This window comes from Pelodiscus sinensis, chromosome 2, assembly GCF_049634645.1.
Source record: "Pelodiscus sinensis isolate JC-2024 chromosome 2, ASM4963464v1, whole genome shotgun sequence".
Taxonomy (NCBI): Eukaryota; Metazoa; Chordata; order Testudines; family Trionychidae; genus Pelodiscus; species Pelodiscus sinensis.
In genome coordinates, this window is record NC_134712.1 from 238,651,167 (window position 1) to 238,664,504 (window position 13,338).

The window sequence follows — 13,338 nt, forward strand, 5'->3', positions numbered from 1 at the left end:
TGTTAAATATATTTATTAACAGCTTTGGTATAGTCATATGGAAGATACTATAGTAAATGAAAAATCTTTACTTTTTGTATCAGAATATCTTATACTTGGGGACCTTTGGTACCGTCAACTGGTGAACTATACGAAAGTCTCTTCTGGAAAAAAAACTTCCAAATTTCCCTAATTGAAAGTGCTCTCAGCCAGTTGTATTAAGGAGGTATATTGCAGGAAGTTTTTCTTTCTAGCAAAAGATGCTTTTGTAGCCAGTATTTAATAAAGTCAGAAAGAAAGAATCTTCACAGAGTGACTACACACTCGAGGCATCTGGTCACCCAAAGAACAATCCCTACACACCCATTCAAGAGAGGAACATGTTTGTGTAGGCATGGAGAGATTTCAAAGATAATTAGGCTACTGTATGTTGTGGATTTGTGTCTAGAAGGGTTTGATGATTCTCTGGGCAGATGAGACTCAGGCTCACTTTGTTACCCCCTCCCTCTAGTGAGACCTAGTTTTTCTCGTGAAGCTGGATGTCATCTCCCTGACACTACTAGCCTTTCATCCACTCAACTACTCTTCTCTGGACTATGCCAGCTTATTCAATTTGCAGCTTAACAGTAGGTGTACCCTAAGCAGTGAGTCCCTTAGAATCATTCCTTTTTTATATCAAGCCCCTGACATGGACCACTCACAGAAATTCCAGATCATCGGCTGCAAAAGGTTCAATTGTACCCCTGTTTACCAGTTTATCTTAACCCATTGCTCCTATAAACCATGCAGCAGTTCCAATAAAACAAAAGCAGTTTTAAGAAAGAATAAAGATTGAACTGGAAGTGAGAGAAAGTGATGGGAATAACTGGTTACAACATAAAATAAAATAATAAAATGTGAACCTAGGTCTACACTTGTCAATAGTTACCTTTCCTATATAAAAAAGTAGACTTCCCAACCATCTGAAAGGTCAACCCCATGCAGAACTGGATGGTTTCACAAGAATCAGGATCCAAACATCCCCTGCTCCCTAGTGGATTTTTTCAGTGATTGGATACACTTACACTTGGTGATTCTGAAACAGTCTTTTGTCTTTATTCACAATCAAGGTGATCTTCTGATGCTATAATGTTCTTGTCACCTCTATGCAGCTAATATTGTTCACTGTTGTCTTTGACTTTCCATTTCGTGGGTTGTGTCAAGATAGACAATAGACCCTTTCTTTACCTTGCTGTCTGACTAGGGTAGGAGTCACAGCTCCCTCTTTCTTAGATGGCTTATCATCAGGACACACTATATTGGTGACTTAAGGTACAGCTACATTTAAAATGCTACCTATCTATCTCCCCAAGAGGCAATAGCCAATAGCTAGGTCACTAGAAGAATTTTTCAGTTGACTTAGTGCTATCTGCACTGAGGGTTAGGTCAGTTTAACAATGCCACTCAGGAATGTGGATTTTTCACACCCCAACAAACATATCTGACATGTTACCCAAATCTATTGTAGACCAGATCCAATTTTTACTTTGAGTCCATAAAGCGTACTTTCAATATAAATACATTGTTCTTTAAATATTATCGATACCTTCATCTCACAATGATTAAGTCTTGACCAAGAGTTTTCTGTAGATATCTGACATGTAACTCAGTATGCATAAATCTTCAGTAAAGCAGTTTAAATGGTAGCCTTAGCTATGAGGTGAAAAAATAAGAGGGGGAATCCTTTCCCTCAGTGTCACAGAAAACCATCATGTTTTGAGAATAGTTCACTGAAGTAATACCTTTTCTAAATAAATCCAATGATCTCTTCTCAGAAGAGAAATACCACAAAGGAAAGTGTGGGTATTTTTTATTCTTGTTTTTTGTCTTCAGTGATTGGATCAGAAAAGGTGATAATTACTTAAATCCATCAGGGTATGTCTACACTACCCTCCTAATTCGAACTAGGAGGGTAATGTAGGCATACCGCACTTGCAAATGAAGCCCGGGATTTGAATTTCCCGGGCTTCATTTGCATGAAGCCGGCCGGCGCCATTTTTAAATGCCTGCAGTTTGAACCGCGCGGCTACACGTGGCACGGAGTAGCTAGTTCGGATTAGGCTTCCTAATCTAAACTAGCTGTACTCCTCGTGGAATGAGGAGTACAGCTAGTTCGGATTAGGAAGCCTAATCCGAACTAGCTACTCCGTGCCGCGTGTAGCCGCGTGGCACGGGGTTTGAACTGCCGTCATTTAAAAATGGCGCCGGCCGGCTTCATGCAAATTAAGCCCGGGAAATTCAAATCCCGGGCTTCATTTGCAAGTGCGGTATGCCTACATTACTCTCCTAGTTCGAACTAGGAGGGTAGTGTAGACATACCCTAAGTGTTTTGTATTTGAATATATTAAATTTACATTTAATGGAATTAGTATCTTTTATACTAGCTGTCTACTTCTTATTTCCCACTCCTCCAAATGATTGTTATTATTACTTGCAATAATATCTGTTGCTGATAAAGGGTTTTTAATTGTCTAAATGATCTACTTTTACAATTTAGCTAAATTAATGCTCACTATTCGGCGCTGCTTGAATGCCTGCATCCAGAAAGAAATAAAAGAAATGCAAGATGATGAAGAAAGTGAAAAGGAGAATATAAGTGTAAGAAAGTAAAATAAGGCTTTCACTTGATGCTAAGCACTAATAACTTTTTAAAATAGTACTTGTGTTGTGACAGACAAGAAAGTGAACAAGAAAGAGGAAGACCGTAAGAGTAATAGGCAGTGTTCCCTCAGGTGATTAATCAGCCCCGCCCAGTCAGAGGCCCAGGTTGCCAAGGGATGATTAATCATCTGTGAAGGTGTGCTGCTGAGCAGCTTAAAGGGAACACTGGTAACAGGTGGGGATTTCTGGGGATAGGAAGACAGGAGAGAGTGGTTTTAAGGACACTACTGTGATATGGTAGATGGGCAAGTAGCAGGAGTAAGCTGGAGGGAATTCCAGGCATACATGCAATGGATGCTTATCTCATTCTTGTGGTTTATTCTACGTTACAATAGTAGAAAAGATTTTGCAATTGTATTTATTTAAATATGTATAAAAATACTGAATTTATGTACAGGTCAAGTCTGAATTGTAGCAGGTCACATTGCTCCTTTATTAAATGAAGAGTTCAGAAAGGGTTTTTCAGTTTTTAAAACATAATTTTAATCTGCATTTGTATTGCACAGTGTTAGTTATTTCCCTCCCCTCAAATGTTTGCGTTTCAGATCCTGAATAATGTGTTGTCAATAAATGATGTGGCTACCATGGCAAGCTTACTGGAGATTACTGTAATTCTCTGGAGAAGTATTCATAAAGCACTGGATCACAATGAAGAAGCCAAAGATTACACAATCAGAAAGTTTGCCATAGTACTTCCAGAATATTTTAAAGTATTTAAGGTACATTTTAATATTACACATTAAAAATTGTGGCCAATTTAAAATATAGATGAATAACTTCTTAGAAACCTGTGGAATTTTTTAAAATTTTAAATATTTTTTAATTCTACCACTAGCATGATATATGTGCTCATGTCCCTGGTCTGTCTTTCTGCAATTGTGTTTTCATATGGTGCCTGTGTGATACCATGAACTACAAGTGTCTGGAGTTGAGGTCCTTTGGAATTTCCCAAACAAGAGAGAGTGCTCTATAATATCATCTCGCAGATGAGCCCTTATAACTTAAAGTATTGAAACAGAAACAAATAAATAACTTTTGTTCTCCTTTGATTGTCATCCTACTATGTTGCTAGGTGTGCATGTGCTGTTGGTCTCTTGGCATCATGGTAGGAAGTTTCTGAAAAGCATAGACACTCGAGGCTCCCTTGCAGACCAAAATATTCAGTGTGAAATAGCATGAGGAGTCCCCTCCCTCTGCCCCCCCACCATTCAGTGTAATCATTTACCACTTTTTCTGTTCATTACTTAAGCAGAAAACTTAGAAACAACAGACTCTTCTTCCCTTTCATGCACTTGTTTTTACTATCTTAATTCTGCCTTGTGATGAGCAGTATCTTGATGCAGTTGTTTGTTAGGCTTTGACCTGTTTGGCTCAATTAGTTCTGTTAGTTTAGTTGATCTGTTTCCCTAGTCCTGTGGTATTCTTCATGATAGATGCCAAGCTTTGGTTGTTTCCGGTGATGCCTTTGGAAGGATAATCCAAGGAAGGTTTTCTCTTATTTGTGTGGCTTTTGTTCTAAGAACCCTCCAGGGCTGTAAAAGCTATCTGAAAATTTCCTTAGCGGAAGAATCAGATGGACACCTATTGGTCATTCATCAGAGCAGAAGAGACATCCAGCACTGTCAGCACCTCCCAAATTAGGTGCCTCTACTCCTCTTGCTTCTGTTGTGTCACCAACCATCCTTGATCTGGAAGAATTTCACTTTTCCAGGGACTTCGGTGGCTTCAGAAACACTTGTTCAGTACCAATACATTCGGTACAATCGGTACTGACCACCTCTCACTCCAGACGGGCATTGGAGTATCAACAATCTACCACAGCTTCCATAACTTCTCCAGCTCTGTCAAGTGGTGAAGAAAAGGAAGATGACAGTCTCATCAATCTCATAAGCGACGAGGAGTCCTGTGGCACCTTATAAACTAACTGAAGTGTAGGAGCATACGCTTTCGTGGGCAAAGACCCACTTCGTCAGATGCATGTAGTGGAAATTTCCAGAGGCAGGTATAAATATGCAGGCCAGAATCAGGCTGGAGATGACGAGGTGGATCCACCTCGTCATCTCCAGCCTGATTCTGGCCTGCATATTTATACCTGCCTCTGGAAATTTCCACTACATGCATCTGACGAAGTGGGTCTTTGCCCACGAAAGCGTATGCTCCTACACTTCAGTTAGTCTATAAGGTGCCACAGGACTCCTCGTCGCTTTTGCAGATTCAGACTAACACGGCTACCCCTCTGATACTCATCAATCTCATGTTTCTGTCGAGGGGTCTACTTTCAATTATCACGGAGCTTTTCAACCTGAGGCCTGTGCAGAATCAGCTTACCATGATGACATGGATACTCCTGGGTGTCCCATCCAAGGATGTTAAAATGCAGTTAATTGACTAGTTGATGGAATTTCCATCAACTAGTCGATAGACACTTTGCATTCCTCCTTTGAAATGTACAAGAGCCAAAACGGGTTAGTTGATTAGTCAGAAAACTATCTGATAAGCAAATGCTTATCAGATAGTCGACAAGTCTTTAACATTATTAGTCCCAACGAAGCCTTTTATGCTACCTCAGCAGCCTTACTAAGACCCTTGGGTGCCTTATTGACAGCAATTTTTGAGAGCCCCTAGGGTATGTCTAGACTGCATCCCTCTGTCGGCAGAGGGATGCAGATTAGGCAGGTCGATATTGCAAATGAGGCAGGGATTTAAATATCCCGTGTCTAATTTGCATAAAAATGGCCACCGCATTTTGCCAACTCAACACAAGGAGATCAGTCCTGCAACCAACATCTCTTCATTCTGTCTTGAGAAATCCTTTATGTGTCTTATAACAACCTTAACAGACAATTTGTTTCAAGTTCTTATAAAAAAAAAGTGACAGATTCATTACAGTCTGCTAGAATAGGTAAAGGAATCACAATACAAACTTCTTGACATTCTGCACACTATTTGCCTATTGTGTTACCTGTTAACGAGGCCTTGCTGGACCCAGGAAAAACAATATATGGTATACCCTAGTCATAATACCTTCCACCTATAACAGAGCATATACAAAAGACCAGGTTCCTTCCAAAGACTCTGACTCTTTCACAGTGGTTTCCAACCACCAGGCCGCAGACTGATGCTGGGCCGCGAACCACTGGCTGCTGGGCTGTGGCACACTGCCAGGCCACACCTATGCCTTGATGGTTGTCTCTGCGGGACTCTGAAGCAAGGCCCAGTCTGCCCAGAAACCTCTCTTCCCCTCTCCCTGGGATTGTCTGTTCTCCCTGTGCCCAGCACTGCATTGGCTTCTCTGAAAAATACCTTAATGAGGGAAACTCTGCCCAAGCCCAGGCACAGGAGGGCCCTCAGGAGCAGATGCTGCAGCGCAGTGGGTTGCTTGCTAGGACCCAGCAGCAGCGGTAGGGGCTCTGGGAGCCTGGGCTGGGCTTGGCTCCCACAGCTGGACGCAGCTTGCTGCTGCTGCTCACCATGACTCTGGAGCCAGACTCTGGGCCGGATCCCCAAGTCCGCCAAAAGTTTGTGAATGGGTTTGTTGGTCTGCAGTATAAAAAAAGGTTGGTAACCACTATATTAGGTGATAAGCTTTCATGAGCAGCATCTGAGGATGTGAGATGTAGAAGAGAAAAGCGGAGGGGGTAAAAAAGGGAAGGGGATACAGAGAGCTAATTAAATCTGAGTGATTGTGACTCCTCTCCAACAGTGATGAGAAGGTAAGAGTACCTGAATGGGAAACTACCTATTGTAAGGTGAGAGCCACTCCATGTGTCTATTTAAATCTTGTTTCAGGGTGTTAAATTTGCACACAAATTTCAGCTCAGCAGTTTCTCATTGCAGTCTGTTTTTGAAAATTCTCATCACCTATGGAGATGAGACACAATCACTCAGATTTAATTAACTCTCTTTATCCCTTCCTTTTTTCTCATCCTCTTTTCAGCATCTGAGGAAATGAGTGATAGCTCATGAAATCTTATCTCCTAATACCCTAATAAATTTGTTAGTCTAAAGTGCCACTTGACTCCTTTTTGTTTTTGCTGAAACAGACTAACATGGCTAATCCTCTGAAACCTGTTGTCATGCATAGCTTCCCAAATGAATTCCAATTTACAATTGAGAACCTTCCATTTTACAAACCAGAATTGTTCTGAGAACTGATGAATCCCTCTACTTGTTAAAAGAAAATTCTACAGCTACCTTATGCTTGATGGTGTGTAAGAAAACATTGTCCTCACTCTGAGTTTGTAAGCAACAAGTAGCCAGAGGCAGTTTTATTACGAGCTGCAGCAAGGGAAAAACTGGTTCGGACGGGGGGGGGGGGGGGGAGCCTCCCCCCCCTCCGAGGCAGATCTTCGAATACAAGCAATTATGAAGCAGTTTATATACTGTCTATTAAATATAATAACAATAACAATTAGTCTCCTTCTCATTACAAACACCAATGGCTAACAGTTATTTAGTTCCACCCAGATGCTCCTTATCTCAAGGTCCCTGCCAGAGTCAGCATTCTATCCTTATCTCCATATAGAGGCGAGAGGCAAAGGCAGCGTCTAATTACAGATCTCGCGTTGTCAGGCCACAGACTTAGCCTGACTCTTGCTCTCTTGTTAACAAGACCGAGATGGCTGCACACAAATTCCCTTAGTCCCTTTTCCTGCCTCCACACTGGGGATTTGTACTCCTGTACAAAAAAAGAGACGATTCTGTTTTAAAAAATAAAAAAAAAAAATTCAGGAGATCCTAGCATACTCAGTCCACAACCCTTCCCCCCCAGGTATTAAGAACCCTAGTGCTAGAGACAGCAGTTGCGGAAAAGACCAGCTGTCCCTCAAGCATCCATTTCACAGCCTTCTACATCTAAACATCAGTTTTGAGGAGTTGGCCAAGGACTTGAGTGACCACCTCTATCCTTACCTGCTGCAACAATCCGCACATGTTCTTCACTTTGGCGATCACCTTCTTTTCAAGATGGGGAATGTATAACTGTGGACAAATGAGTGCTGGAGATAATTTCTAAAGGATAGTCTATCCATTTTAACTCCTTTATCATGCTCTCCCCCACCCTTCCGTCCTTCTTCACGGACTTTCTCACAAACATCTTTTATGACAGGAAACAGACGCTCTCCTAAACCTGGGTACTATACAACTAGCTCCCACACAACAAAGGGGGAAGGGACCCTACTACAAATACTTTGTGGTACTGAAAAACAACAGCTGTTGAAAATCTGTTCTGGAACTAAGATCACTCAACAGATGTGTAAATGTTTCAGTGGTTCAAAATAGTAACTGTCACAGCAATAATTCCATCTTTGGACCAAGTACAGTAAAACCTGAGTTATCAAGCATGCTCGGGGATTGGGGCATTCCTGTTAGCTAAAAATTCCAGTTGTCTGAGGGTCCCATCAACCTAGGAAAAACCAATGGAAAATAATAGTAAAACTCGAGTTTTTAATATTGGTAGTTTTGTAGTGTGAGGCAGTTAGTCTCATATTTCTATTTTGAGTTAAAGATGATTAGTACTTCTTAAATAAAATTTTTTCAAGCCAATCATGGTAAATCAAGCCAGGCCTGTGCACCTGAAGATGTGACAGTATTGTGGCTGGGGACAATGCCGGTTAATAAAGTTTTTGGTTTACAGAGTGCCGGATAACAAAGGTTTCACTGTAGATTGGTTCTCAGCCCTCGATCTACAGAATGCTTGCTTCCATATTGCAGTTTATGTATTTCACAGAAGGTTTCTGTGATTTACTCTCAATTAGGATCATTTTCAGCATGAGGTACTGTGCCTGGAATGTTGTGAGAAGTCCTTTCTGTGGTATTGGTGCATCTTTGCAAACAACGGTTTCTGACTTTCTGATACTTAGACGATGGCCTGCTCAAAGCATGCTCCTTCAACAAGGGTTTTGCAATACAAAAGGCCATGAGCCTGTTCCTCTGAATGAGGCTACAATTAAATGTCACAGTTCACACAAGTTCCAGGACAACACCTGGAGTTCATAAGAGCCTGCTTTCATGCAGTATCAGCCAAAGCATTTTTCCCCTTTCACAGGTTCAATATGTTTAGTCTTAACAGTCGAAGTCCTGCTCAAGATATAGAGAAATAAAACCCAGGATTATCTTTGTCGATTCCATGTGTCCAAGACAAATGTAGTACCTCTGTTTCTCAACCAATCACTCTCCAGCTTGTTCCTCTTTTCCTTTCTTAGAAAGCCAGCCAGATCTATCATCTCACTACTGGTTCTCTAGCTCATGGCATGGGTGGTCAATGATTCAAGAGCTTAGAAATGACCTGCTCTGAGGAAGTAAAGGCAGTGCTCTTACATAACAAGAAACAAACAACTCATGGCACATATATCCAAAAGAGGAAGAGATTCAAACGTACCCATCTCCCAGTTTTCTTTCTGAAGCTACATTGAAACAAACACTCAATGTCAGAAGAACAATAGCCTCTTATCTAGATAGGACAAAACCCTTCAGGAAACTTCTCATACATTTTTGTACATTGTGGACAGAGTTAAAGGATCCTCAATGCCCCCCAAAAAACCCTACTTTAAATGGATACCCATTTGCATTACTACTGCTATCAGTCTCGTGATCTTTAACCTCCTTCTAGAGTATGAATTCACTTCATTTCCATAGCTTTCCTCAAAAATGTTCTGGTTTCCAAAATATATAGCTGTGATGTGGACATGTGCTCATACCTTTGCTAAGCATTTTGCAGTCTCTCACATAACTCAAAATCCAATGACATCTTTGGCTTCACTGTCTTATTCTCAATTCTGGACTTGACTCTGAAACCAGACTCAATTCTGGACTTGACTCTCCCCCTGGGGGTCCTCTTGTAGTCACTTATTGGGAGGCTGCTTTGAGAAGCTTACTCATCTTGGACAGGAATGGCCCTGGTTGCAAGCTTCTATTTGATGTGTAATCCCTACATTTAGGCAGTATTATCATTGTCTTTGAATCCAGGTGCCATGTCTGATTTCTGAAAGTAATCCCACAATCTTTTAACTGGTTCCTCTTTGAGGAATGACTGACAGTTAATTTTCCAATATTAGTGATCTGCAGTGAAAATGCTTAGAGAACAAAGGTTATTTAGTATGAGTAAATAGCCATTGTAGAGCCATACCCATTTGTATACCCATTTCTTTGGATTCTATTTCTAATATACTGTTTAAGTGGAAAGGATTTGGATGCAGTCATAACCATTCATTTTCATATACATTCAAATGAATATTTGCTTCTGGTAGGAGAACTTGTATTTAGTCACCAAGAACAGATGTGCTCCCAAGTATATGACTCTGACAGTCCACTCTAAGTATGCTTATATATTTATTTTCAATGCTGTTTCTGGTGATTCTCCAATGGTTATGAAGATTCTGCAGTGATAGACTGCCCTTCTCAAAAAGATACTTATATTCTTTTGGTTCAGTCCTTTTTATATATATGTATTTTTTTAATCCTAGGATGATCGATGCATAATTCCATTAGTTATTCTGGCATCTTTCATGCCAGCTTCTGCTGTTCCTACATTCAGGTACTGTTTTCTTAATGCCAAAATTGAGGGGCACGGGGGTCCTCTGTTGGTCAACCTAAATTTTATTTTTATTTCTTATTTCTAATACATTAAAATATTTTCAATGAATAGCACATAAATTCAGGCACATTTATCCATTCAGGAAAATTGGCTGCTTAGTAAAATCTGTAGGGACTGTTAGACCTATGATAGGGATATTGGTGTGCATCCATGTACACGATTAACCGATAAGCCTGGGCTTATTGGTTAATCCTAACAGTTACACACACCATCCCTCCCTTTGCTGCCTCTATATCAGGGGCAGCTAATGTTGGGGTGCCGGGAGCTGGAGAGGCAACAGCCCAGGGGATGAAAGGGCAGGTGGGAGCCAGTACATGCAGGGAGCCGGCTTTAAAGCCAGCTCCCTGCAAGCATCTGTTTCCACCTGCCTTCCTAAATGTAAATGTGTAACTACTAAAAAATTCAGCAGTTATACATTTACACAAATAAACAATTATTAACATCCCTAGCCTATAAACTTTTTTTAATGTTTCAGATATAGTTTCAGTTTTAGTGTAAGTCATTGCTGCATTAGTGAATACAAACTGATATATCTAAACTTATTTTTAGCTGTGGTGTAATCTCTAAATTGAGGAATCTTGAGAAGGGAGCTGATGAAAATAAATACTCGATCCTGATAGACTGCTTGTGTCGCTGGGGACAAGTGGGACACCTTATAGAGTTAATCTGTGATTGGATGTCTGATGAGATTACGCCAAGAAAGGTTTGTAAAGAAAATGCTAAAGTCTACTACTATGTTGCATTATATAATCTGATTCTATTTGTCCACTGTAGTTATAATTTATCCTCCAGACTAAAGTTTATTATAGTATTCTTTATCTCTCATTGAATATTGTCCTTCTTCTCTCCTCACTTAGAGTAATACAGCATCTGAGCGGCGGGTACATATCCAAGTAACACATGAATCAAAGCCAGAATTAGCACTTGATTATTTAGAATATTTATTGACTCAGTCCATGAATCGGGATTGCCTGTTATCTGTCCACAAAAAGAAATTGAACCAGCTTTTGAAAGTACTTGGAGCAGCAAAGGTAATATTTGCAGAATATTGAATGTAACGTATTACCAGGGCTAGACAAATTATGGAAAACCCTACTTGCCAGACAAAAAAGGCACTCGCGTCCCCTCCTCCCCCCAGTGTTTTTTTAATGGCAAAAATTCCTAATAAGAATAAGAACAGTAATTACTAATAAGTTATTAATAAATATCACCCAAGTTATTAATAAATATCTTATAAACCTCTACCTTTTCCCTCTGCTGCCATGTCTCCTCCTCTTGCTCCATCAGCTCCCCTGGTGCCTGCTGCCCCCTAACCGCTCACCCTCCTCTGCTGTCTTGACTCCTGCCCTTCTCACTGCCCTCAGCCTTCCTGAGACCTGTCCCCCTCCACCAGCCCTTCTCTCCCCCCTGTGCCCACTCCTCCAGTAGCCCCACTCTGATCATGTGAGCTACTCCTCCTCTTCCCCTCTCCTAACACCTCCCTCTACACACCTGCCCTGCCTCTCTCCTCTGGTGCTGGTCCCTCCCCTGCAGGTGTCTGCCCTTCTGCTTCACCCTCAGAATTCCCTGGCACCTGCACCCTCCTGGTGCCTCCTCCTTCCCTCACTGCCACTGCCCCCTATGCCCTCTTTTTCCCTGATACCCACCCCCTCACCACCCCCATGCCCTGTGCCCCCACACATGCCTTGCTCCATCTCCGCCTTCCTCATGCCCACCCCTTCTTTCAAGCCTTCTCCGAGCACCTCTCCCTCCCCCGTCTAACTCCCAATGCCCTTACCCTCTCCTCTCCCAGCATCACCCTGTCCCCCCCTCCCACTGACACCTCCCCTCCTGTCCTTTTCCTCATTGTCTGCACTTGGCCCCCTGGCATTTGTCAAGCCTGTCCCTTGGTGCCTTCCCCTTTCTTCTTTTTCTTCTGACCTCCTCCCCTCCACTCTACTCCCCTCAGCACAAGCCCCTTCCACATATTTTTCTCCTTCCCTTCCCTTCCCCTCCCCAACCTGGCTTCTGCCTTCCACTTTGCGGGGTTGCCAGAGCCTTTTTGAATCCAGCGGTCACTGGCCGTGATGTCAGGACGCCACGTCATGCCAGCATCCTGGCATCTGCCGGAGTCCCGCCCTCTGGCTCGCTCCCCACGTCCTCTCACTGGAGCTGCACGCAGGCAGCCCGGCACTGAGAATTGCCGCACTTCCCCCTTCCCGGTGGCTCTGTGCTGCGCGCTGCCTGTAGTGCGGGCTTAGGCCAGCCCGTCACAACAGCCCGCCGGGCCAGTGTATTTGTCGAGCCCTGGGTATTACAATATTTAATGTTGCATAGCACCACCACTGAAATTTAGATTTGACATTTTTCTTCAAAAATCTCAGTACGATTCATCATTGCACCTTCCTTTGGCTCTTCTGCCATTGCAATCATGATAATCTTATGAGCCGATTAAATAATTTGATGAAAAGAGTGATCAAAAAGCTAGCTATTGTGTACTTTCTGAGTGTGTACTGCCTGAATTTAATCAAAATGTCTTTTGCATATTTGATGCTATAACACTTATGACTAACAATCTCATTCCAAACTTCACGGGGTAGCCGAGTTAGTCTGGACAGGATAAACTTAAAAAACAAGAAATGGTCTGGTAGCACTTATAGACTAACAAAACATGTGGATGGTATCATGAGCTTTCGTGGGCACAGCCCACTTCTTCAGATGACCAGAGTTTTGAATTTAGGATGTGCAGACCCAAAATAATTATGGGAGAAGGGAAAAAAAGAAAGGGGGCAGGAAACATGGAGCAGAGGGTATGAAAATATCAAAGGAAAAAACAAGTAGTCAGAACTGGTAACCTAAAGATTGAATAGTTAAGAGAAGCAGATCTGGATCATAGGATTGCAATTAGATAAGAAGGGTACTAACGCAAGAATCTACACAGACAAAGAGCTTTTGACACCTTCATTGAATGTTAGGTTGATAATGTCCCACTATCATTATCTCCACTGAGGAGGTCATCAGTGAGGATGAATTGTAATTCCAACGCCTCTCCATGTATTTGTCTTGTAGAATTGGTTTGTGACAAG

The 13,338-nt window shown here is 41.9% G+C and overlaps 1 protein-coding gene across 4 annotated transcripts in view; it reads left to right on the plus strand.

Annotated features, from left to right (window-relative positions):
• The window catches only part of NCAPG2 (non-SMC condensin II complex subunit G2), a 116,715-nt gene that overhangs the window by 53,646 nt on the left and 49,731 nt on the right, over positions 1–13,338 (plus strand). For all 4 annotated transcript variants that reach the window (XM_075922741.1, XM_075922744.1, XM_075922742.1 and 1 more), the window contains 5 exons: positions 2,516–2,616; positions 3,225–3,398; positions 10,143–10,213; positions 10,823–10,976; positions 11,131–11,304. In XM_075922741.1, the coding sequence (XP_075778856.1) occupies positions 2,516–2,616; positions 3,225–3,398; positions 10,143–10,213; positions 10,823–10,976; positions 11,131–11,304 (674 nt within the window). The remainder of the gene's footprint in view (positions 1–2,515; positions 2,617–3,224; positions 3,399–10,142; positions 10,214–10,822; positions 10,977–11,130; positions 11,305–13,338) is intronic.